The sequence below is a fragment of the Helicoverpa zea genome, chromosome 30, assembly GCF_022581195.2.
Source record: "Helicoverpa zea isolate HzStark_Cry1AcR chromosome 30, ilHelZeax1.1, whole genome shotgun sequence".
Classification (NCBI taxonomy): domain Eukaryota; kingdom Metazoa; phylum Arthropoda; class Insecta; order Lepidoptera; family Noctuidae; genus Helicoverpa; species Helicoverpa zea.
The window spans coordinates 1,806,323-1,831,768 of record NC_061481.1 but is presented as its reverse complement, the minus strand read 5'-3'; the positions used below and the strand labels follow the sequence as shown (position 1 = coordinate 1,831,768).

The 25,446-nt window shown below is 40.5% G+C and overlaps 1 protein-coding gene and 1 non-coding gene across 2 annotated transcripts in view; both read left to right on the top strand.

Moving 5' to 3' along the window:
• LOC124644428 (mucin-17) overlaps positions 1-24,722 on the top strand; it is a 53,034-nt gene extending 28,312 nt beyond the window's left edge. Inside the window, exons 2-14 of the mRNA XM_047183768.1 lie at positions 2,519-2,616; positions 3,211-3,378; positions 4,073-4,186; positions 5,321-5,474; positions 10,847-10,992; positions 11,896-11,995; positions 13,236-13,327; positions 13,770-13,973; positions 14,500-14,613; positions 14,961-15,128; positions 15,821-15,964; positions 18,073-18,192; positions 19,736-24,722. Of these exons, the coding sequence (XP_047039724.1) occupies positions 2,519-2,616; positions 3,211-3,378; positions 4,073-4,186; positions 5,321-5,474; positions 10,847-10,992; positions 11,896-11,995; positions 13,236-13,327; positions 13,770-13,973; positions 14,500-14,613; positions 14,961-15,128; positions 15,821-15,964; positions 18,073-18,192; positions 19,736-24,460 (6,347 nt within the window). The 3' untranslated portion in view covers positions 24,461-24,722. The remainder of the gene's footprint in view (positions 1-2,518; positions 2,617-3,210; positions 3,379-4,072; positions 4,187-5,320; positions 5,475-10,846; positions 10,993-11,895; positions 11,996-13,235; positions 13,328-13,769; positions 13,974-14,499; positions 14,614-14,960; positions 15,129-15,820; positions 15,965-18,072; positions 18,193-19,735) is intronic.
• Positions 19,076-19,148, top strand: Trnav-uac. The gene has a single exon. It is a non-coding gene; the product is annotated as a tRNA-Val (tRNA).
• Positions 24,723-25,446: the final 724 nt, after the last annotated feature.

The following is a 25,446-nucleotide window of genomic DNA, read 5'->3' as shown; positions in this document are numbered from 1 at the left end:
GTGACACTTTGAAGTGTTTACCACTACCCCGTATTCTCTTAAACGGGCGAATAACTGCCTTAAATGCCGCTCGTGCTGTTCATGGGTCTGCGAGAATACTAGGATATCGTCGATATACCCATAACAAAACTCTAAACCGAGCAGCACTTCATCGATGAACCTTTGGAATGTCTGAGCGGCGTTCCTTAAACCAAAGGTCATAAATGGAAACTCGTAAAGACCGAAAGGCGTAGTGATGGCGGTCTTCGGAATGTCGTCTGGATTTGTTCTTATCTGATTATAGGCTTTGACAAGATCTATGGTGGAGAATACTGTGCACCCTGATAGCTGGTAGGAGAAATCGTGGATGTGGCGTATAGGATACCTGTCTGGTATCGTCCTAGCATTTAGTGCCCTGTAGTCGCCACATGGTCTCCATCCGTCGTCTTTTTTCTTCACCAGGTGAAGAGGAGCGGACCAGGCGCTCTCCGACCGTCTGGCCACACCACTTGCTAGCATCTCTTCGAATTCCTTCTTGGCGATTAATGTTCGAGCTGGATCGAGACGTCGAGGTTTGCTTGCTACCGGTGGGCCTGGAGTGGTTCTTATGTGGTGCACCGTGTTGTGCTTACCCAGTACATGTGTTCCTGGTGGTCGGGTGATTTCTGGATACTCACGAAGTATTTTATGGTAATCTGTATCACCGACTACTGCCTTCACGGATGCAATGTCGTCCGATGACTTGCAATGGGCTCCTGGAACCGATAGTGTCGTAGTGTTATCTATCAATCTCTGATTTCGGCAGTCGACAAGTAAATTATAAAAACTTAGGAAGTCGACCCCTATAATCGGTCGAGAAACGTCAGCTACCGTGAACTTCCATGTGAAGTCCCTTCTGAGCCCCAAGTTGAGTCGTAGCTGTGTTGGCCCGTATGTGTGTATCATCGTATTATTAGCTGCAACCAAATCGAATTTTGACAGTTTCACCGGCGTTTTTACTACCGACCGAGGGAAAACACACAAGTCTGAGCCAGTATCCACCAGGAATTGCATTTTCGTATTTCGGTCGGTTACAAACAAACGGCCTGTTGAAGAGGGGCAGTCGTTGGCCGCTACTAGCGACCGCCCTTTGCGTTTTCCGACGTAAATGTGCATGGTTGTCTACACTTGTTTGCCTTGTCTCCAAAGGTGTAGTGGTAGTAGCAATGCGGGTGGTTCGGTGGTGGCTGTGGAGTCCTAGAGTTATTAGAGCGACCGCGATAATACCTTCTTTGGTTGTGCCGAGACTGTGAGCGAGAGCGAGAGCGCCCTCTCCACTTGCTGTTCATTTGCGATGACAGCCGGGCAACTTGTTTTGTAAGTTCGCTTACTTCTTTGACCAAGTCCGGCGCGGTGCTGGTAGATGCAGAGGTGGCAGCGACTTGCGGGGTGCATGGTACAATGTCGTACACCCGGTCAGCAATCTCTGCTAGCTTTTCTACCGGCAGGTCGGCAATCTGTGAAGCAATCACTGTCTGTATATTTTGCGGCAAGCGGTTAGTCCACAGACTTTTCACAAAATCCGAAGCACCAGCGGGTCCAGCTAAATTTTGTAGATGCCGTAGAAACTGAGAAGGCCGGCGGTCACCTAGCTCCTCATGGATTAATAATTGCTGGATCCGCTTCTCCTGTGACGCAGAAAGACGATTAATTAATTCAGTTTTTAATTTTTCATACTTATTTGTCTCTGGCGGCTTTGTGATAATGTCTTTAACCTGCATTGCGTACTTCGTTTCTAGTTGAGTAACCACGGTATAGAATTTTGTCGTATCGCTACTTATTCTTCCTAGGACAAACTGGCCCTCTATTTGGGCGAACCATACAGCTGGTTCTTCCGGACAAAAGGGCGGACAACGCATTGGAAGTCCGACTTTCGATACTTCGCACTTACTGTCAGCGTCGGAAAAAATTTCTGGCTCCGACATTTTTGTAAAATCGCTCACCGCTTGTGTTTGAATAGATCACGTCGGGGTCACCAATGTAGCATCTAAGCGTACTACGCAGGCCTGAATAGGACTGTATTTAATAAAAATGCTTCAGCAAGATTGTAAAAGTATTTGTAATCTGTCAGACCATTTTTGACGGAGAAAAATTAATAAAATATAAAATAAAACACGCACACAAAAAGGTAGGAAGGTATAAAGGTTTTAGTCCGCCACAGTATATTTGAATTTTCCCGCACCTCGTCATAGCATTGGTAAAACTTAAACGTAGTCTGGAAGTTGGTGATTGATACACCCGTGCATCGGAGAGCACGTAAATGTCGGTCCTGCGTCTCTGATCTCTCTCCGGTGGTGTCGGATTGTCGTCCCATCGGGCTATGAGACTGAAGGAATAGTGAGTGCACCTGTGTCTTCACTTTAAAATGTCCTGCGCAATTGACTAATCTCTTTACATGAGAACAGCCGCTGTAGCCGATAATCGGCTAGGAGGACATCGACCCAAAATAAAAGTTAATTATTAGAATACCACTAACATACGTCTGTCTGTTTGTCCTCAGTACCGACGACAACGAAATCGCAGTTGGCTGCTGAATACTTGGAGGCGTGCAGACGACACGACACTCCATGTATCGACACCGTGCTGCAGCAGATACGGGTATGTATTTCAACGTGATTAGTTCAGGCCTGGTGATGATTCTCAAAGATCGACAGTAAGTCCAGCAGTAAGCCTTAGGGTGCGGGGTTGTTCGCGCGAGTTACACCAAGGGCTCTAGAAGGGACATGGTGGGTTTCAGCAAGTCAACAAGATTCTGATACTCACAGAGGGTTTTCACCAAAACAAAAGTACTGCTGATGACGCGGATAGAAATGTCAAAAAAATAGATGGCTTATAAAAGTCAAAGTCAAATCATTTATTTCATTTAGGCCTTTACTAGCACTTATGAATGTCAAAAATATAACTAAGTTTGATTCTAGTTGCAAACCCTAAATACATTGATTGATTTCTTCTAATTTGATTCGTCATACTGACAAACAGGGGTTCAGTCGGTAATAGTTAAGCCCGTTCCCGTTCTAGCTTCTAATTAGGGGACCAACCAATCCTCATTATGAGCCAACCACGTATCAAAAGTAAATTATGGAATCAGGCCTTGCTTCGCGAAACTCTACGACATGAATGTAAGGTATAAAATATGTAATTAACTTTACATATTTTGCTCCCTTTATTAACCAACCACGTCTTCTCTTCCAGGATCTACCAGACAACGCAATCGGCGGCGGCTCGCGAGCCCCCCGGCTGACCTTGGCAGAATGCTCGCTAGCCGGCCCATCACCGGCCGATGCTTTAGAAGCCGTCATGCGCAAAGTCCAGTTCAGAAGACTAGAGATAGACCATGCTACCATCGACGACGAAGGCGCGGTGAGTGATGATCTATTTGAGTAGACTTTTCTTTGGGTCTTGCTTTAACATTGTAGTCAGAAGCCAGTTAGTCTGACACCAGTCTAACCAAGGGGGTATTGGGTTGCCCGGGTAACGTGGTTGAGGAGGTCAGATAAGGCAGTTGCTCCTTGTAGAGCACTGGTGCTCAGCTGCATCCGGTTAAACTGGAAGCTCGACCCCAACATAGTTGGGAAAAAGGCTCGGAGGATGATAATTTTTTGGGTCTGGCTGACCCTGGCTAGCTGGTCCATCACCGGCCAATGCTTTAGAAGCCGTCATGCGCAAAGTCCAGTTCAGAAGACTCTAGATAGACCATGCTACTATCGACGACGTGGGCGCGGTGAGTGATGCTTTGCTTGAGTAGACTTTTTTTGGGTCTTGCTTTGACTTTGTAGTCAGAAGCCAGTAAGTCTGACACCTCCAACCAAGGGGGTATTGGGTTGCCCAGGTAACTGGGTTGAGAAGGTCAGATAGGGCAGTCGCTCCTTGTAGAACACTATTACTCAGCTGCATACGGTTAGACTGGAAGCGGACCCCAACATAGTTGGGGAAAAGGCGCGGAGGATGATGATTCCAAGAGTGTCTATGGAGTATCGGCTCAGTGGCACTTCACTCATTCTTTTTCTTCCGTGGGGCTTCCATGATGATGATGATTAACTTTGACTGATTCCAGGAGGCGATATTCGACATGATAGAGTACTATGAGAGTGCGAACGTGCTGTCCATAGCGGGGCCGAGACAGTTCGGCATCAGAGGCTGGCAGGCTGCTTCTAGAATGATTAAGAAGGTAAGAGGCCATAGAGTATTTCTTCGTCCTACTACAAAACTAAACATTTCTGTTCTATTTATATATTTAGCTTTTTATAAAGCATTTTATACTACTTGTTGGATGGCCTGTTTCAATTTGAAAAAAAAACTTTCAGTGTTAAATAGCCCATTTTTCGTTGAAGACTACTGGCTTTTTCTTCGGGTAACTGAAGAAGTTCCAACTATACAGCGGAACTATGTATTTCCTTCAACTGTTTAAAAAGTAGCCTATCAATGATTTTCTCATGTACCCATAAGCTGTGTTACTGCAAACTGCATATGTCATTCTTATCAATATCAAATCTTATGTCTTCACCTATAAGCTTTGTCGCTGCCAAGGCTCGTATCAGGCTCAAAATCCATCCTGTAGTTTCTTTTACAGAACAACTTTCAACTTATAATATTTTTATTTATTTGAATTACCTAAAATCTTATTTTTAAGCCCATAGATAAATACCTTGAAAACTATACAGGGTTACTGGTAAGCAGACCGCATCCTTTCATGAGGTGATAGTATAGGTCAATACGGACAAATTTGACCATGGCATACACTGGACAAAAGTTAACCCGTTTCAAGATAATCGAATTTCAAGATCTTTTCTTAACAAATCGTCTAGGTACACGTATAAATTTTTATTATTAGTTAAAAGTCTCGTTTTTGCGGATTTGTGTGTGTTTTGTGCCTTTTGGATAGCTAGATAAATGTAGATGTTTTTTAAGTATTCTGCACAAAAAAATGAAGAGTAATATTTTTGAGAAAATAGCTACTAAAAAAGTAATTGCTGTTCGCTATAATTTCCTCTGTGATTTGTAGTTTTATGGTTTGTTATTATGAAGTGATTCATCTTCTATCCATAAACACACAAAAATCCACAAAAACGAGACTTTTGACTAATAATAAAAATTTATACGTGTACCTAGACGACTGATCTTGAAATTCGATTATCTTGAAACGGGTTAACTTTTGTCCAGTGTATGCCATGGTCAAATTTGTCCGTATTGACCTATACTATCACCTCATGAAAGGATGCGGTCTGCTTACCAGTAACCCTGAATATGTATGTATTATTTGTTATATAATATACTAATTACCATATTTTTTCCGTCACTCCAGAGCGCAGACCTAACAGAACTAGAAGTGACAGACGCCCCATTAGAGGCGTCTCACGCGCCCGTACTAGCGCGCTCGCTGCGCGCTCACACGTGCACTCTACGCGCGTTGTGTCTGCAGCGGGTCAGCTTGTGTGGCGAGCCTTTATTGTGTCTGGGTAAGTGCCCTCCTAAGTATATCTTGGACACCAAAGACTGTGTTTCGGATGGCACGTTAAACTGTAGGTCCCGGCTATCAATGAACATTCTTGGCAGTCGTTAAAGGTAGTCTGACCAAGGGGTATTGGGTTGCCCAAGTAACTGGGTTGAGAAGGTCAGATGGGCAGTCGGTCCTTGCACTAGTACTCAGCTGCATCCGGTTAGACTGGAAGCCGACCCCAATGTAACTGGGAAAAGGCTACTCAGATGATGTTCTTCGTAAAATAACTTTGCAATTTTGAAGTTAGCCATAGCCTATGTGGGGAGTATTTATTGTGTTTAGGTAACTTACCTCTATCTGCAGCGCAGGACATATTATAGTTTGTGCACATTTGCTTGGACACAGGTGCACTCACTATTCCTTCACTCTCATAGCGCGATGGGACGACAATCCGACACCACCGGAGAGAGATCACAAGCAGGACATCTTGACTTTAAAAAGTAGTGTTTTGCAGACAAGTGAATATGTATAATATGATTTTGTGGATCCATGGCTGGATGACCATGATGATCATATCATGACGAGGTCTTTCGATAGGCACGTAGAGTCCCAGCTGTCAGTGAACATTTTTGGCAGTCGTTACGGGTAGTCAGAAGCCAGTAAGTCTGACGCCAGTCTTCTGAAGGAGTATTAGGTTGCTCGGGTAAATGGGTTGAGGAGGTCAGATAGGGCAGTCGCTTCTTGTAAAATACTGGTACTCAGCTACATCCAGTTAGACTGGAAGCTGATCCCTTTTTTAACATTCATCATCTCCCGAGTCTTTTCCCAACTATGTTGAGGTCGGCTTCCAGTCTAACCGGATACAGTTGAGTACCAGAGTGCCACAAAGAGCGACTGCCTATTTTAACTCCTCTATCCAGTCACCCGGAGCCACTGCCTATCTGACCTCCTCAATCCAGTCCCTGTTAAAATAAGTTTGTATGTGTAACAAAATAAGTTCCTATGCGTTAAGTATCTGTGGTTCCTAGGTTAGTGGCGCCATCTACGTGTGTCTCATTCTCTATGTGAATTAAAAAAATAAAGTTAGTCTATTGCGGAAAACAAACGTGTTTTAATAGGTTATGGGCAAATATCCATAATTTTTCGGTTTTTTACTGAGTTTTAGTATAAAACAGTCGAAAGTAGTTGTTTTTCGTGGAAATATGGCTGTGAACTATATTCAAAGCATTCCAAAATTGAAGGGACGAGAAAATTACGATGAGTGGTGTTTTGCCGTCGAAAATCTGTTGGTGCTGGACAATCTCGTGAATTACATCAAAACGGAGCCAGATGCCGGTTTCGAGAAAAAAACATCAGATGACGCAAAAGCCAAGGCGAAGTTAGTGCTAACAATTGACCCGGGTTTGTACGTGCATATTAAAGAAACAAAAACATCTTTGGAGTTATGGACGAAACTGAGGGCTATGTTTGATGACTCAGGTTTTTCCCGTAAAATAACCCTAATAAGACATTTAATCTCGTTACGACTAGATAATTGCGAGTCAATGACTTCATACGTAACGCAATTGGTCGAAACTGCTCAAAGATTAAAAGGCACAGGATTTACAATCACAGAAGAGTGGGTCGGATCTTTGTTATTAGCCGGTTTGCCTGAAAGATTCTCGCCCATGATTATGGCTATAGAGCATTCTGGTATGCAGATAACAACAGATGCAATAAAATCGAAATTGATTGATATGGAGGTTTCTAAGAATGATGTGGATAACACCGGCGCCGCATTCGCTGCAAACAAAAAGCATCATTACAAGCAGAAAAATGGCGGGAATTCGTCATCGACAAACTCTAAAGTGACAGTGACAGGTGACAAGACCATTACTTGCTATAAGTGCAAACAAACGGGTCATTACAGAAACCAGTGTCCATTATTACAAAAACAGAAACAATCAAATGCATTTAGTGTTGTATTTTTGAATGGAAAATATAGTTCAAACGAATGGTACGTGGACAGCGGCGCTAGTGCTCATATGACGGTCAACAAAGAGTGGATAAAGAATGCGAATTTTACACCGTATTTATCTGAGATAACTGTTGCTAATAATATGAAAGTGCCAGTATTATGTTCGGGAGACGTACAGATAACAACAAATTATAACTACGACATCATGGTTAAAGATGTGTTATGCGTGCCAAGCTTAACAACGAACCTCTTATCAGTGAGTGAGTTAATCAAAAACGGAAACAAAGTTGTTTTTGAAGAAAATAAATGCTATATTCGCAACAATAAGAATGTATTGGTGGCTACAGCAATGTCAACAAATGGTGTGTACAAGCTAGACATTACAATAGCAGATTGTATGCTGGCAGCAGTGGCTGCACCAGCTGTTGCAAGTGCAGAGCTCTGGCACAGGCGGTTAGCACATATTAACAGCACTGATTTAAATAAAATGAAGCACGGTATTGTGGATGGATTGTCTTACCCGGATACTAGTGATATGACAATGTCTAAATGTGTGACCTGTTGCGAAGGTAAACAGAAAAGGCTACCATTTACTCATGTTGGACAAATAAGCACAGAAACCCTACAGATAATACATGCTGACGTATGTGGTCCAATGGAAACAAAATCCATAGGTGGTGCTCAATATTTTGTCTTATTCATAGATGATCACAGTCGTATGACTTTCATATACTTCCACAAGCATAAGAATGAAGTTTTCAAGATATTCAGGGACTTTAAAGCAATGGTTGAGAATCAACAGAAAAAGAAGATAAAGACATTGCGTACTGATAATGGTGGTGAGTTTTGTAGTGGTGAGATGGAGAATTACTTACTGAAAGAAGGTATCATCCACCAAAAGACAAACGCGTACACGCCAGAACAAAATGGGGTCTGTGAACGGGCCAACCGAACCATTGTAGAGAAAGCACGATGTTTACTATTTGATGCCAATTTAGAAAAGAAGTTTTGGGCTGAAGCGGCTCATACAGCGGTATATTTAAAAAATAGATCTGTAACTTCAAGTTTAGGAAATAAAACACCCTATGAAGCGTGGTATAATAAGAAACCAGATCTCAGTCATATACGTCTGTTTGGGAGCCCTGTAATGGTACACGTTCCCAAGGAAAGAAGATTGAAATGGGACAAGAAGGCTACCATGCACATTTTAGTAGGTTTTTCAGAGACAGTAAAGGGATATCGTGTATATGATCCAATTAAAAATATTGTAACTATAAAGAGAGATATTATAGTAATGGAAGAAAAAACAGTATCACCGGAAATTGTTAAGGATGACTTAGGAGAATGGATTCAGGATGTTGTTGAAGAGCAGGAATCTCCGGCAACAAATGAAGATGGCAGAGATTCAGTAGGGGAGTCTTCAGTGAATGAATCTCTCCATGACTCAGATTCAGATACATCCATGTACACTGATCCATCTAGTGTTAACAATGATGATACAACCACCACAAGCACGGAGGCAGATATCTCAACAAATGAGTTACAACCAGTTCCAGAATCAGAACAAAGTAAGAGAACTCGAAGACCTCCAGAACGTTATGGGTTTGGTAATATCTGTATTTCTAATTCTAGCCCAGATGTTGAACAAGTAGACTTCTCAGAAGCAATGAATGGACCAGAGGCTGAGCAGTGGAGAGAGGCCATGCGGGAGGAGCTACAGTCGTTCAAGGACAACAATGCGTGGGAAATTGTTGATATGCCAAGCAGTGGATCAATAGTGCAAAACAAGTGGGTGCTAAATAAAAAACTAGATGTGAGTGATAAAGTGCGGTATCGTGCCAGACTCGTGGCTAAAGGTTTTACCCAATGGCGTGGTATAGATTATGAGAACACTTTTTCCCCTGTTGTAAAACATTCCACATTGAGACTGTTATTTGCTTTGAGTGTACAGTGGGATATGGATATATCACATCTAGATGTCACAACAGCTTTCTTAAATGGTCATTTGAAAGAAAATATTTACATGTGTATTCCAGAAGGTTTTGTAAATAAGCAGGTTGGAAAGGTATTGAAATTAAAAAGAGCCATATATGGGCTGAAACAATCCTCTTTAATATGGTATGAGAAGGTGAAAGATTGTTTGTTAAATTTTGGTTTTAAAATAAGTAAATTTGAACCATGCTTGTTTACATATTTTTATGGGAATGTTAAAGTTATTGTTGCTGTATATGTTGATGATTTTTTGATTTTTTCTAATAGTGTGTCAGAAACTGATAAATTAAAAAAGGTATTAAGTTCTGAATTTAAGCTGAAAGATTTAGGTCCTGTCAGACGCTATTTAGGTATGAGAATTCATGTGAACAAAGAATGTAAAACTATAACTGTAGATCAACAGGAATATATAGAACAATTGTTGTTAAAATTTAATATGTCAAATTGTAAAACTGTAGATACACCCATAGAGAGTAAGTTAAACATAGAAAAGGCTGAAAATATTGTAGCAAACATTCCATATCAAAAGCTTATTGGAAGCCTTATGTACCTGGCAGTTTTAACTAGACCAGACTTGTCATATTCTCTTAGTTACCTCAGCCAGTTCAATAACTGCTATAATGAGACTCATTTCAATTATGCAAAACGAATATTGAAATATTTACAAAAAACAAAACATTATTGTCTAATGTATCATAAGGATAATGTAGAGCTGACTGGTTTTGTTGATGCAGACTGGGCTAGTGATAGTCTAGATCGTAAATCTTATACTGGATTTTGTTTTGTAATGAGTGGCTCTGTAATTTCCTGGCAAAGTAAAAAACAAAAGACTGTCTCCTTGTCCAGTACTGAGGCAGAATATGTTGCCCTTTCAGAGGCGTCTAGAGAAGCTGTATACTTAGGTAATCTTATGTATGAGCTTACTGGTCAAAAATGTGTAATTAAATTGAAGTGTGATAATCAAAGTGCATTAAAATTAGCAACAAGTCATCAGTCACATACTCGATCTAAACATATTGATGTTCGTTTCCATTATGTTAGAGATGCAGTTGAAAATAAATTAATTAATATTGAATATATTTCTACTCAAGAAATGCCTGCTGACTTGTTAACAAAGGGTCTCATGTCAACTAAACATTATAAGTTCATGCACATGCTGGGAATTAAAGCTAAATAAAAAAACTTTGTAATCTGTTTAGAATTACATTTATTTTGTTAAGTAGGGGTGTTAAAATAAGTTTGTATGTGTAACAAAATAAGTTCCTATGCGTTAAGTATCTGTGGTTCCTAGGTTAGTGGCGCCATCTACGTGTGTCTCATTCTCTATGTGAATTAAAAAAATAAAGTTAGTCTATTGCGGAAAACAAACGTGTTTTAATAGTCCCCCGGTAACCCCTTTACATTACTTTCTTAACACATATTTCTTCTCTCTCTTTCCACAGTAATAGCATTGAAATCAAACAGCTCTATACGAGAGCTACGGCTGGGCGATAATAGGCTATCAGTGAGCGATGCGGCGCAACTAGCGTCGCTTCTGAGGTACAACGCGAGAATACAGCTTCTGGACCTATCTAATAATCAGATACAGGTGAGATATACTATGCTATGCGATGCTATAGTAAGCTATAGTGACCTATAGAATGCTATATGATGCTATAGTATGCTATACTGTGCTATAGGAAGCGATACTATGCTATAGTATGCTATATAAAGCTATACTGTGCTATAGTGTACTATCCTAAGCTACTAGTATGCTGTACTATACTATGCGTCGTTATTGAGATACAAGGTCTCATGCATTTGCTCAATCTGTAGAAAATTACTAGGTGTACTTAAAATTACTTCTACACTAACATTAAAATGTACCTCCGGTCCGGTTCAACTATTTTTATCAACATGCTTTTATTAGTTTCATTTGTAACTAACTAACTATGTATGTATGAAAATCTTGGAATCATAATTTGACTCACTTCCCGGCCTTCGATTAGGATGAAATTTCGCACACGCTCTGAGTTCTGATGACAATACATGGCTAGATAGCTAAGAAACGTCATTACAAATCCAATATGGCAGCCTCCCCAAGATGGCGGACTGGAATTAAAATCAAAAGTGTGTTTTTTTAGTTTTTTAAACTATTTTTTGAGTTATTAGTGGTGTAAATAGCATGACTTTCTTTTGTATATGTTGCTAGGGAGTTTGTTCCATCACTTCTTCTTCCCAGCAAATACACATAGGAAGTGGTGAAGGGTGGGCGTTTTGGGGGCTGTCTTTGTCAATTTCTGACATTCGAAAAGTGCTCTTTTGCAGCCTGCTTTGAATAAGTGACTTTTGATTTTGAATCATAATCGTGCGTGTTTGTAAAGCGTGTTTTTAGTTTTTTTAACTATTTTTTGAAACGACGACTTTATTTTGTATATGTATAGATTTAGATATAGATATTGACGTAATATATTCTATTGTGTATTAATGTAATATATTATAATGTTTCCAGGACGCGGGCGTGGCTCACTTGGCGGAGGCGTTGGCCGAGCAGGCGGCACAGTCGCCGCCCTCCGCCGCCGCCTCGCCGCTAGACCCCAACCGATGTACCGGTAAGCACATACCCTGGTAACCCAGCAGCTATAGAGAACAAGCTCTGAAATGGACAAAAACTTCCTTACTATAGTTACCGGCACGAATCTTGAGCTCTGACCTACAACTGCGCAGAAGTGATTTATTAGCAAAGAACCAATCCCGAGTGACGGCTATGACGCGATGCACTGCGGACCAATCACCGCTTTAGCCCGCCCCCGCGCCTCACTTCATACCACAAAAGGGACCCAATAAATTACTTCTGCGCAGATGTAGGTCAGAGCTCAAGATTCGTGCCGATAACTATACAAAAACTTACACATTTAATATCTGTTGAACATCTCTCTAAAAAAAAGTGTGGCTTCAAGACGGACCTTATTTCAACGTCATTATCTGTCATTTTTTTGACAAGTGTTCAACAGACGTTTTAAAGCTTTTAGTGGTACGACGGATAGATTTTACACTTACCAATACGCTTTTATAATGGAAAATCATTACAAGACTTTCTAACGAGTCTTGATATGAAGTTCTCCATCATCAGATCACCTCCACAGTGTGTTGATAAAAAATAGCCTATGTGCTAATCCAAGGTATCATTTATCTAAATATTTTTCAACCAAATCAGTCCAGCCGTTTTTGCGTGAAAGATTAACAAACATAGGTACATCCATAGACTCTCACAAACTTTCACATTTATAGTAATTTAGTCAAATTTATAATATTAGTAGGATTGTCATGTAAACCACATTTAGCTGCCAATTTTCATGGTGCTTTGATCCTTGGAACATATTTAATTCAGCGTGTTGAAAAGCAACAATTTCTGAGAGTTTTTAGTCTTGGATAATAATATATGAAAACTGTCAAATAACGTGAAGTAGAAGTGAACAACAATAAAAATAAACAAAAAAGCTCGCAACTTTGGAGAAGGCTATTTTAGAATTATCTGGGTATAATTAACATTATTAATAAATCCAAACTAATATTATAAATGCGAAAGTAACTCTGTCTGTCTGTCTGTCTGTCTGTCTGTCTTTTCTTCACGCCTAAACTACTGAACCGATTTGTGTGAAATTTGGTACAGACATAGTTTGAAACTTGAGAAAGGACATAGGATAGTTTTTATTACAAAAAAAAAATAAAAATAAAATTATTCCGGACATATAGCGCCATCTATTGGTCAAATCAAAAATCCGCTGGTAGTCACTATTCCACGTGAACGAAGTTGCGGGCAAAAGCTAGTGTTTTTATATGTATTTTCAGTGGGCGGACACGAGGCGAGAGGATTAGCCTTTCTAGTACTATGGAACAATCAACTCACAAGAAACTGTGCGCCTTATCTCAATAAAGCTTTGGTAAGTAATTTTAAAATAATTTATAGTAATATTAATTAAATATTTTTATTAAAAAGTGGTGGTGGCCCAGTGAGTAAAGGACCAACCTCTCAAGTATGAGGGCGCGGGTTCGATCCCAGGTCAGATAAGTATCAATGCAACTTTTCTAACTTTGTGTGTACTTTCTAAGTATATCTTAGACACCAATGACTGTGTTTCGGATGGCACGTTAAACTGACTTTGAGGTCCCGACTGTTATTGAACATCCTTGGCAGTCGTTACGGGTAGTCAGAAGCCAGTAATTCTGACACCAGTCTAATCAAGGGGTATCGGGTTGCCCGGATAACTGGGTTGAGGAGGTCAGATAGGCAGTCGCTTCTTGTGGCACACTGGTACTCAGCTGCATCCGGTTAGACTGGAAATGATAATAATTTTTCCTAACATTTTTTATACATCTTTCCAGCGGTCATCATGGTCGCTATGCGTACTAAACGTGGGCCGCAACGCCCTCTGCGGGGAGGCGGTGCGGGCGCTGTGGCGGGCGCCGGCGCTGCTGTCGCTCGGGCGGGCGCCGGCGCTGCTGTCGCTCGGGCTGCAGGCCGCGCGCCTGGGGCCCGACGCCGCGCCCGCGTTAGCTGACCTGGTGCGGGCCGATACTAAGTTACAGGTAAGGTTTTGATTATAAAGGTTGGGTCAATTTCGCAATCACTTTCGCATAGTTTCTTTCAAGCAGAGTCAGTTTTGCGGAGTCACTTTCGCGCAGTGTCACTTCCGCACTGTGACTTTCGAGCATAGTCATTTTCTCACGGTGTGTTTTTTGCAGAATCGCAAAAGCGAAAGAGACACTCTGCTAAAGAAAAAGTACACTAAATTTTTTACGCAGAATTACATATTTTTCTAACTGACTCTTTCGTATAATATTACTTTCGGACAATGTCACTTCCGTGAATCTTTTTTGCCTGATGTCAGTTTCACACAATGTCGTTTACGCGTCTTTTGTGAAAAGTGTCGAAAGTGACACAGTGCGAAGAATACATAGTAGCGAGAAAGTGGTTTAATTGGTTGTTATATAAAATAAAAAAAAAAACAGTCTTTGCGCATTCAACGTTTCGCGTTGTATATTTATGTCAATTTTTACGTATTTATTGTAACTCTATAAATAAATTATGTAAAGGATTACTATTATTTCACAGAGGCTAGATCTCCGAGAGAACAGACTAGGCGGTGCCGGGCTATCGGCCATACTTGCGGCGTTGAAGGAAAATACTACACTCACACAAATTGATCTTGACGAACCGCCGACACCGGTAAGTTTCATTTGTTATCTTATGACAATACATTACGTGATTACGGTTTCAGAAGGAAATATATTTTATATTATTTGTTCTGGTAGTTTCTCCCGCGTCTTAACGGAACTTCTTCCTGCATCCGGATAAAATATAGTCTATATAAATATAGTCTAGCTTGATGTTCATAAGTGCTTGTAAAAGCCTAAATAAAATAAATGATTTGACTTTGACTTTGATGATGATGACGATGACGATAACAAAGATGATGCCGACGACGGTGATGACGATGATGATCATGATGATGATGACGACCATGGTGATGATTGTGACGACGTCGATGATGATATAATATTTCCCCATTACAGGACTCAGCAAACCTACAAGCGGAAGACAAAGAATCTGCCTACATCAGGCGAGTGACGCGAGAGATACGCGCTCTGTGCCGACGCAACGACACAACGAGACACGACGACGACGTACATCCCGTGCACAGGAAGATTAGCCTCACGTGCCATACTGCATGTCTGCTTAGAGTAAGTAAAACTGTAAAAAAAAACATTAACAGACCCATTCATTCACCCACACAAACATACTCACTCACTCACCCGCTCACACACTCACTCACTCACCTGCTCACACACTCACTCACTCACACTGACTCACTCACTCACCCGACGCAACGACACCACGCGACACGACGACGACGTACACCCCGTGCACAGGAAGTCACGTCAGCCTCACGTGTCACACTGCATGTCTGTTTAGAGTAAGTTAAACTGTAAAAAATCACTCATTAAATCACCCACCAGCGTACTCAATTAGCATCTCACTCGGTCATACTAACTCACTCATTTACTCACCCATTCACTCACTCACTTACCCACACACTCACCTACCCAATCAGTAACCTAACCCATCTAATCACTTACTTATTTACTTACCCACCCATTCACTACTTAAGTACTTGCGCTTACTTATTTACCCCCTTTTAACTCTGACCACCACCTTCTCATTCCTTCACCTACCTACTCACTTATTCACATACCCACCTAGATATTTATTTGACAATCCACTCACTCTATCATCCACCCACTCACTCGCTCACTTTCACATACACATCAAAGACTGAAAATGCGGGCAGATCTTGTATATATTAATATTTAACTTTTATGCAAGAATGAAGTCAAAATTCTTATAGTAACTATGTACCTGTGTAACATTGCAGCAAGGCATGGGTACTGGGGAAGAAGAACGTCGGGGTCGACTACGGTCTCCCGCCCCGTCCCCCGCCCCGTCACCCGCCCCGTCACCGGCGCCATCCCCCGCCGGCAGTCCCGTGCCTGCGCCGCAACATACCTCGAGGTTCATGGTGAGTCTATATGTTACCTACTAGTTACCTACTACAGCAAGGCATGGGCAGTCCCGTGCCTGCGCCGCAACATACCTCGAGGTTCATGGTGAGTCTATATGTTACCTACTAGTTACCTACTACAGCAAGGCATGGGCAGTCCCGTGCCTGCGCCGCAACATACCTCGAGGTTCATGGTGAGTCTATATGTTACCTACTAGTTACCTACTACAGCAAGGCATGGGCAGTCCCGTGCCTGCGCCGCAACATACCTCGAGGTTCATGGTGAGTCTATATGTTACCTACTAGTTACCTACTACAGCAAGGCATGGGCAGTCCCGTGCCTGCGCCGCAACATACCTCGAGGTTCATGGTGAGTCTATATGTTACCTACTAGTTACCTACTACAGCAAGGCATGGGCAGTCCCGTGCCTGCGCCGCAACATACCTCGAGGTTCATGGTGAGTCTATATGTTACCTACTAGTTACCTACTACAGCAAGGCATGGGCAGTCCCGTGCCTGCGCCGCAACATACCTCGAGGTTCATGGTGAGTCTATATGTTACCTACTAGTTACCTACTACAGCAAGGCATGGGCAGTCCCGTGCCTGCGCCGCAACATACCTCGAGGTTCATGGTGAGTCTATATGTTACCTACTAGTTACCTACTACAGCAAGGCATGGGCAGTCCCGTGCCTGCGCCGCAACATACCTCGAGGTTCATGGTGAGTCTATATGTTACCTACTAGTTACCTACTACAGCAAGGCATGGGCAGTCCCGTGCCTGCGCCGCAACATACCTCGAGGTTCATGGTGAGTCTATATGTTACCTACTAGTTACCTACTACAGCAAGGCATGGGCAGTCCCGTGCCTGCGCCGCAACATACCTCGAGGTTCATGGTGAGTCTATATGTTACCTACTAGTTACCTACTACAGCAAGGCATGGGCAGTCCCGTGCCTGCGCCGCAACATACCTCGAGGTTCATGGTGAGTCTATATGTTACCTACTAGTTACCTACTACAGCAAGGCATGGGCAGTCCCGTGCCTGCGCCGCAACATACCTCGAGGTTCATGGTGAGTCTATATGTTACCTACTAGTTACCTACTACAGCAAGGCATGGGCAGTCCCGTGCCTGCGCCGCAACATACCTCGAGGTTCATGGTGAGTCTATATGTTACCTACTAGTTACCTACTACAGCAAGGCATGGGCAGTCCCGTGCCTGCGCCGCAACATACCTCGAGGTTCATGGTGAGTCTATATGTTACCTACTAGTTACCTACTACAGCAAGGCATGGGTACCGGCGAAGAAGAACGTCGGGGTCGACTACGGTCCCCCGCCCCGTCCCCCGCCCCGTCACCCGCCCCGTCACCGGCGCCATCCCCCGCCGGCAGTCCCGTGACTTGTTCTAGCTACATGCATCGTGTAGATGCACCCTAAGGCTCAAGTTCATGTGATGATGATGATGTCCTCCTAGCCGATTATCGGCTACGGCGGCTGTTCTCATGTAAGTAGATCAGTCAGCTGCGCAGGATATATTATAGTTTGGGCACATTTGCTTGGACACAGGTGCACTCACTATTCCTTCACTCTCTGCGCGCGATGGGACGACAATCCGACACCACCGGAGAGAGATCACAAGCCGGACAAAAACTTACTTTTTCCCGCGGTTTCACTCTCGTATACTTAAAAAATATAGATAATGGCTGCAGCAATATTCTTTTATTATAGTTATCGGCACGAATCTTGAGCTCTGACCTTCACCGGCGCAGAAGTAATTTATTGGGTCCCTTTTGTGGTATGAAGTGAGGCGCGGGGGCGGGCTAAAGCGGTGATTGGCCCGCAGTGCATCGCGTCATAGCCGTCACTCGGGATTGGTTCTTTTCTAATAGATCACTTTTGCGCAGATGTAGGTCAGAGCTCAAGATTCGTGCCGATAACTATACCTTTAATTTGAGAGATAATATTTTCTTGATGATAGGAACACTCATCTGATGGTAAACGATAAAGTGGTCAAAAATAGATCCCGCCTGTCTAAAAGTTACTTATTAAGAGACAGGTGTATGACAATATAGTTTTTAAACAACATTTACAATATAATTAATGTTTCTATTAAAATTTTTCAGGTGACCCGAGTGACGCCCGAACGCGATTCTTCAACAGACAGTAGCGGGTCCACCTCATCATCATCGTCCACCCCCACGCGGCTGCCATACTGTCCGCCTTCAAGATTCAAAGTTGTACAAGTACGTATATCTATCTATATGAATACTAGCAGATCCCCTACATATCGTTAAAACCTTCCCTGGACCTCTACAAACATTTTAAAACCAAAATAAGCTAAAGCGGTCCGATCATTCTCGTGTTTTAGCCAGACTAACGAACAGCAATTCATTTTTATATTAATTGTAATTGTATTTTTATTTTACAAGAAGATAATAAAAAGTAAGAAAAAAATCATCTATTTCTCGAGATATAAGAGAGAAAAAAACAGTAGGCAAAAAAATATGCAGATATAGGTGTGTGGAAAGTGTGTGACTGGGTGGGTGAGTGAGCGGGAGTGAGTAAGTGTGTGTGTGTGTGTGAGTGTGCTTGCCAGTAGCGGGTCCACCTCATCATCATCGTCTACCCCCACGCGGCTGCCGTACTGTCCGCCTTCCAGATTCAAAGTTGTACAAGTACGTATTTTTGGGGTAAAAATATTTATAAAAAAAAAAACAAATATTTAGAAATGATGTGTCAAAAAAAAAAATGAAAAAAAGAAACTGACTGCGTATTTCAATAACCGATCTATCCTTTGTTTTGCCATTAAAGATTGAATGTTGATATTGGCTTCACATAAATTATGTCAAATTTCGATCTCTAATTGCAAAACGACGGCTAGATCGGTTTTTTTAAATCTACAGTTAGATAAGAAAGTGATCCATAGCACAGTCTGAATCGAGATTGTTCAATTTCTTTGTATGTTTCTTTAGACATTAGATTTCTGCTATAGTGTTTTTTTTTACCGATCTGCCTTTTTATCCATTGTTTTCTAAAACATATATTTGCTGCTAAAAATCATACATTGATTATTTTTATAACTTAGCTAAAATATATTGATACTGAATTTCAGTAGCTAGCTCAACTGGTTCCGTGGTGTAGTGGTTATCACATCTGCTTTACACGCAGAAGGCCGCCAGTTCGATCCTGGCCGGAATCATGTCTTTTTGAAGTTTATTTAATTCAAGATTCTATTTTACAACAATAATTATGGGTCTTTTATGATAGCGGGTTGTTTTAAAAAAATATTAAATTAAATTCCTATTTTTACCTCATATGTGTTTTGTTATGGTTCCCTAAATATTACTTCTTCTCATTCTCGATCACAAATCGGTATTTATTACTTCTTCTAAAAAACAGATTAATTACTTTATTATACGCAAAAAATTAATAAAAATAGAAACCAATAAAAAAATCAATTAACTACATTTTATTGTAACTGTAATAAACAATTTAACACTAAAATACATTGATATTTTTTTTTATGATAGATGGTCCACCCATCTGGTGATGGTCCGATCACGTAAAACGTCGCTTAACCTTATGATCGATTCATACAATACATATTGTATATTTTAAGGGCGAAATTTGACAGATAGTGTGTGAGTGTGTGTTTGTTACTTTTTGACTTCTGAAACTTGGCAGTGATATATTTTATACATCTGAATAACACATTGGCTACTTTTCATCCAGCCTTTTAACTAGCTATAATAACAAAATGCTAAATTTTAAACATCTCGTCCCCAGGTAATGGAACCACCACAAATACAAGTTCACCCGGCTTCAAATCAGCCAAGAAAATCACCTTCCCGGTTCTCAGTCACCAGAAACTATGACTCAGTATATAACCCCACTCCCACCCCCCCTAACAGTCCCGCTCAACCAAACATATACGCTCAACTACAGAATGAAGTAGTCACTCAACTCAAACATGATGCTCTGACTCAACCTAAGACAGAATTAGTCGCTCAGACAAAGAATGATTCCACTCAAACAAAGAATGAAGTGGTGACTCAAATAAGACATGATGCTAATATCAAATGTGAACCGCATAGTAATGAGGTTTTAGTTAAATCTGAGTTTAGTGAATCCTTAGATGCTCAGACGAAGAATGAAGTACACACACAAGTTAAAAGTGAAATAACTACAGTTAAAAGTGAACCGGTTGTTGATTTAGTACAGAAACCAGTTAAGAAAGTTATTACTGCGCAAGTTAGGAGTCAAGCTATGAAGCAATCTAAGTTAGACCAGTTAAACCAAGTTCAAAGTGAACCGACCGTTCTAGTTAAAAGTGAAGTTACTGTACAAACAGATAGTAAACCAACAGAAACAGTTAAAAATGAACCCAGTGCTCAACTTTTAACAGAAGAAATCACAGTTAAGAATAATGTTACTACTCAAATCAAACATGAGCCTAATAAAAGTGAAGTGAATGCTCAAACGCAAGATTTGTCTGCGATTCAGGCTAAAAATGAACCTGTAAGTACAGTGAAAAATGTTGTAACTACGCAAGTACATAATGAACCGATTTCAATAAAAGTTGAGTCTCAAATTCAAGTCAAAAGTGATCAAAGTAATCAATCTACTCAGAAAGTTGAGTCTACAAATCAAACAAGTAATATCACTGAGAACAAATCTACTAAAAGTGAAGATAATATAGTAGTAGAAGCTCAACTCAAAGGTTTCCCAATTGAGTTATTGAGTCATATTGGTCCTACACCTCAAAGAAATGATACAGTGACTCAATTCAACACAGAAGCTGATGCTCGGTCAAGAAAACAAGCTGAGTCTGCTCAAACTCATACGGATGTAGCGAAATCGTCGAATATTGAAGCAAGAAATGAAACTGTTACTAAAGTAAATACAGAATTAGTGACTCAACATAGAAATATACCAGTTGAGCCTACTAGTCTAGTAAATATTGATGAAAAACCAATACAATCTATAGTAGTTGAGCCTACAATTCCACAGAAAAATGAGCCAGTTGCTCAAACCAAAACAGATTTAGTTACTCAGAATAAAAGTATACCAGTTGATTCTACAAGTAAAAGTAAAATCGACATCAAATACACTCAAAAATCAAGTGTTGAGCATCCAATTCAAGTTAAGAATAGTTCGAATTCTCAACTCCAAACAGAATTAGTAACTCAACATAAAAGTATACCAGTTGAGCCTAATATTGATAAAAATAGTGGAATTAAAGAAACTAAGATTGATCCTATACAAACTCGACTATCAAAACTCGAATCAGAAATATCTACAAAAACTGTAAATTTACCGGCTGAGCATAAACAGGACAATACTATATTAGTTGAGCCTGCAATTCAAACTACAGCGATTTCAATAGTAACAGAATTGAAGACTCAAACACAGAATATACCAGTTGAGCCTAAAGATAAGACAAAAGTTGAGCCAGTGAGTCTAAAACAAATCATAAATACAGACGCTCAACTCAAAACTGAGCTTCCAACTCAATCTGAGTCTTCCAGTCCGAATAAACCGAGCATAGACTCAAAGACTCAACTGAGAGACTTATTAGAGACTTCTAGTAAGATTAAAACGTCGCCCTCGCATTCAATATTACCGAAAACTTCTATTGCAACTATAGAAGAATCACCGGAATGTGAAGAAATTGAACTCAGTGACTCAGACGTGGCGAAAGATACTCAAACACAGAGTACAAGTGATTCTAAGACTAAGACAAATGTTGAGTGTATGGCAGTAGTTGAGCATGCAGTTTTTGAATCAAAAACGAGTATTGAACCTCCAAAGACTGAGCTACAAAACATTGAAACGGATAAAAAAGTTGAGTCTAAAGACTCGACCTCGAGTGCTCAACTCGAGAATACTCAAACGAAGTCAGACGCGTTACGTGATAAAACTGACCTAAATGTGATAGATCTTAGTATTAAATCAATATTAGTGCAAAGTGATTTAAAATATAGTGATGTGGTTAAAAGTGACAAGAACACTGGCGTCAAAACCAAAGTGTGTAGTGACAAACATACAGACAAAGCTATGGAAAATATCGTAGCCATAACAGAAGATTTAGGTAATATAATTAAAGAAATGAAAGTGTTAGTTAAAAATAAAAATAGTTTAGAAGAAACAGTACCTGTTGATAGTGTTCTACTTAAAAAGAATAAAAGCGAATCGAGTCTGGATAGTCCAGATTTAGAAGTTTCCAGACTTATGGAGAAGAGAGTGGAATGTGTGTTCGATAGCAACTCTTCTTTGGAAATTTCTGGAAGTTCTATGGAAAGTCTTAACGAGCAGAATAAAACTGTTCAGGCGCTTGATAGACGGAAATCCGGTACCATCCTTTCCGCTGAAGGTAGCATGGAATCTACCAGTGACGTTACTCCTGTTAACAGTGGAAACTTTCTCAATCTTTCTCTCAGTTCTAATGAAAGTGTGTCTCCTATCTTTGGCAAAACTAAACTTATACACGACTCTCTTTCGAGTCTAGAAGCCAGTGTCAGTTCACTAGATTCTGCCAAACATGATCGAGTGATGGTCACTTCAGCTGACTCGGGAATAGAATATTCTTTACAACAACCTTCAGAGAATAGAGAAGACAATTCTTCTAATGAAGGCACTTTGACTAATAACTCCAGTCTAAGAGAAACTGTGAGAAAGCCCGAAGCGTATCAGATAGGGGACACTATAGCGTCTCCACCAAAAAGAGCGTCGAGTCTTCTCGATGTCCCAGCGTTAAAGAATAAAGGATTAGACAGAATGAGAAAGATTTCCTGGGTAGCACCGTCTTCCAGCTTCCATATACCCCGGCCAGAAGAGAAAGAAGCCAAACCTTCTCATTTAGAGAAGCTTTTAAGTCTATTCCAACATCCTAGTAGTATTTTCTCCAGAAGTTTAACAAGTGATGATGAGAAAAAGTCTACATCGAGCACTCCACCTAGGAAAGATTCTTCTCTTACCAGCTCTTTCTGGTCCTGGGGAAGCACGATAGAGAAAGATAGAGAAGAAGACAGCTCAGAAGCCACAGACTCTACTCTATCGGAAAGAGTCCAAGTCTCCTTCGTAGACGAGTCGTTTTCGAAAAAGTTAGACTCAAAAACACCTTCGACAGACACCGATAATACGTTGAGCGAATTCCAATCGTTTCCCACGCAAGAGAGTGAGAGCGTAGAAGAAAGAGTTACCAAAACCACCGAAGATATAATAGTACAAAATTTAGACTTAAGTGTAATTAGTAATACGAAGAGAAGTGTAGATAGTGAGAGAATGAAAGATGATCTCGTAAGAGATGGACAAGAGAACGCAGAGAAAGAGATAGCCAGGCCCCGGTCGTTCGCGGCCGTTCTCAAAAGCTCTGGTTCTGAAAACTCCTTAGATAAGCAAAACAGTCCCGATAGTGGTCAGCCAGTTGATAAACTACCAAGTAAAGTTATAAGAGGCATCAAGGAAAATATTAGCCCTGAAAACACACTAACTTCAAGCATGACGAATACTAAAGCATTAGCTGTTGAATTAGAAAGACAAGTTAAAAACCCAAACGTTTCTGAAGCAATAAAAAATGAACCTAAAATTGATGAAATTAAGACACAAAGTGATCTAGCACCTATAGCGACAATTGAAGAAACTGAGGACGATAATCCTTTACAACTAGCTTACATAGACGATGTTAAAGTCGATTCGGATATTACAATTGATACTCGAGTCGCGGAAATCGATAAGGGAACGAAAATCGAAGGCATCGATTTAGGCAAGGATGCATTGTCGTACTTGATATACGAGAATCGAGATTTCGAAGTAGGGACTGGTAGTGTAGTCAAAACTACAGTACAGCAAGGTTCGTTAGCCGAAGAACTTAAACAAGCAGAAATCAAAGAAATTATTGATCTGTCACCTGAGCTAGTTGTCGAAGAAAATGTACAAGAAAAAGTTTTTACAGCTAAAGAAATCATCGGGTTACGAACATCACCGATCATACCCGAACGTGCGAAACTTAAAAAGTCCAACTCTCTAGAAGAACTATCACAGCTTTCGGACGAAACGAGCCCGAAAACTAAGACTATAGTTTTCAAAGTCCCCGAAAGTACGACACCTAGGGACATTCCTGAACGAAGATCTAAATTACGCACTCGAAGTGGTTCTAGCCCGAAATCTCTGCCTGAGAGTTTGAACAAACCGTGTCCGTTAACTAAAATGGAATCAATTCTATCGAAAAAGAAGAAAAAAGTGTCTTCCTTAGGCAAAATTGCTCGAGATTCTTTACTGGCTCTAAATATGAGTGAAGAAGAGATAGCAGAATTCAGACGTTCTTACAAATTGACGTCTGTCGAGAGTCTGAAGTCGTTAGAATCAGTGTCAGAAAGTGGAAACTCGGTTGATTCTCGGTGCAGGGCTTGTCTGAGGCATTCTCAAGAGAGCTTAATGTCTCTAGATTCGATTTCTGAAGATTGTCGGTGTACGGAAGAATGTGAGAAACCAGGGAAATCGACGAGATAATAGGTGTGACTATATTGTTGAAAATGGTATTTCTAATTAGTCCCGTCTTTTTAAGTAACCAAAAAATATTGGATACGTATTTTTTATTTAAGAAAACATTAAAAAATCACTAAGATTTAAGACACTAGCCGTTTTCGTGAGAACTACTGCCCGTACCGGGATAAAATATAGCCTATGTTACTCGGGAAGATTGTAGCTTTCTAATGGTGAAAGAATTTTTTAAATCGATCCAGTAATTTTTGTGTTTATCCATTACAACCAAACGAAAATATATTTGTTTCTTTATAATATTTTAAAGCATTACATTTTGAGAGTTTTTTATGTAAAAGGACAATGGGCACTTTGTATGAGATTTGGTACCCGCTCCAACAGTAACGTATGATATATCATTAGAAAGGTATTTGCGTGAAGAATAATGAAAACTATGGGGCCTGCCTCAATTAGCTGTCCGATCCGAGTAACGATAAAAATTGAATCGACATAGAAACAAGTATGTCATCCATATATGCAAATTCATTAAGAGGCATATGTCGTCAGTGTTATAATTTTAAACTCAGTTAATAGACATCTTACATTGTTTGAGATACACTCTATTATAATCTAAAGTTTGCAATATTCTATGGAGTCATACTACGGAAACACAATCGTCATCTGATTTGACAAAAGTTCAAAACATTTCTATTCATCTTTTTTTAAGAAGAAATTCATCATTATCTCAGCACCTCTTGAGGAGCAAGATTAAGTCGTAATATGTACTATGTTAACATCGTCTCCTAACTTTTCAACCTTAATTGATTGTAAATACTGAAAGACTTTCATCAAATACATAACCTAGTTCTGCGTGAACTGCAAAGGTCTGCACAGTCTTTTTTTAAAGCAGTCGGCAGGCAAACATTTTAAGAAGGCCTAATTCCTGTTTTTTGTTACTTTACCAGTTTTTATTAAATACAGTTCGATTTAAGAACTACATCTACGTTGATGATTTA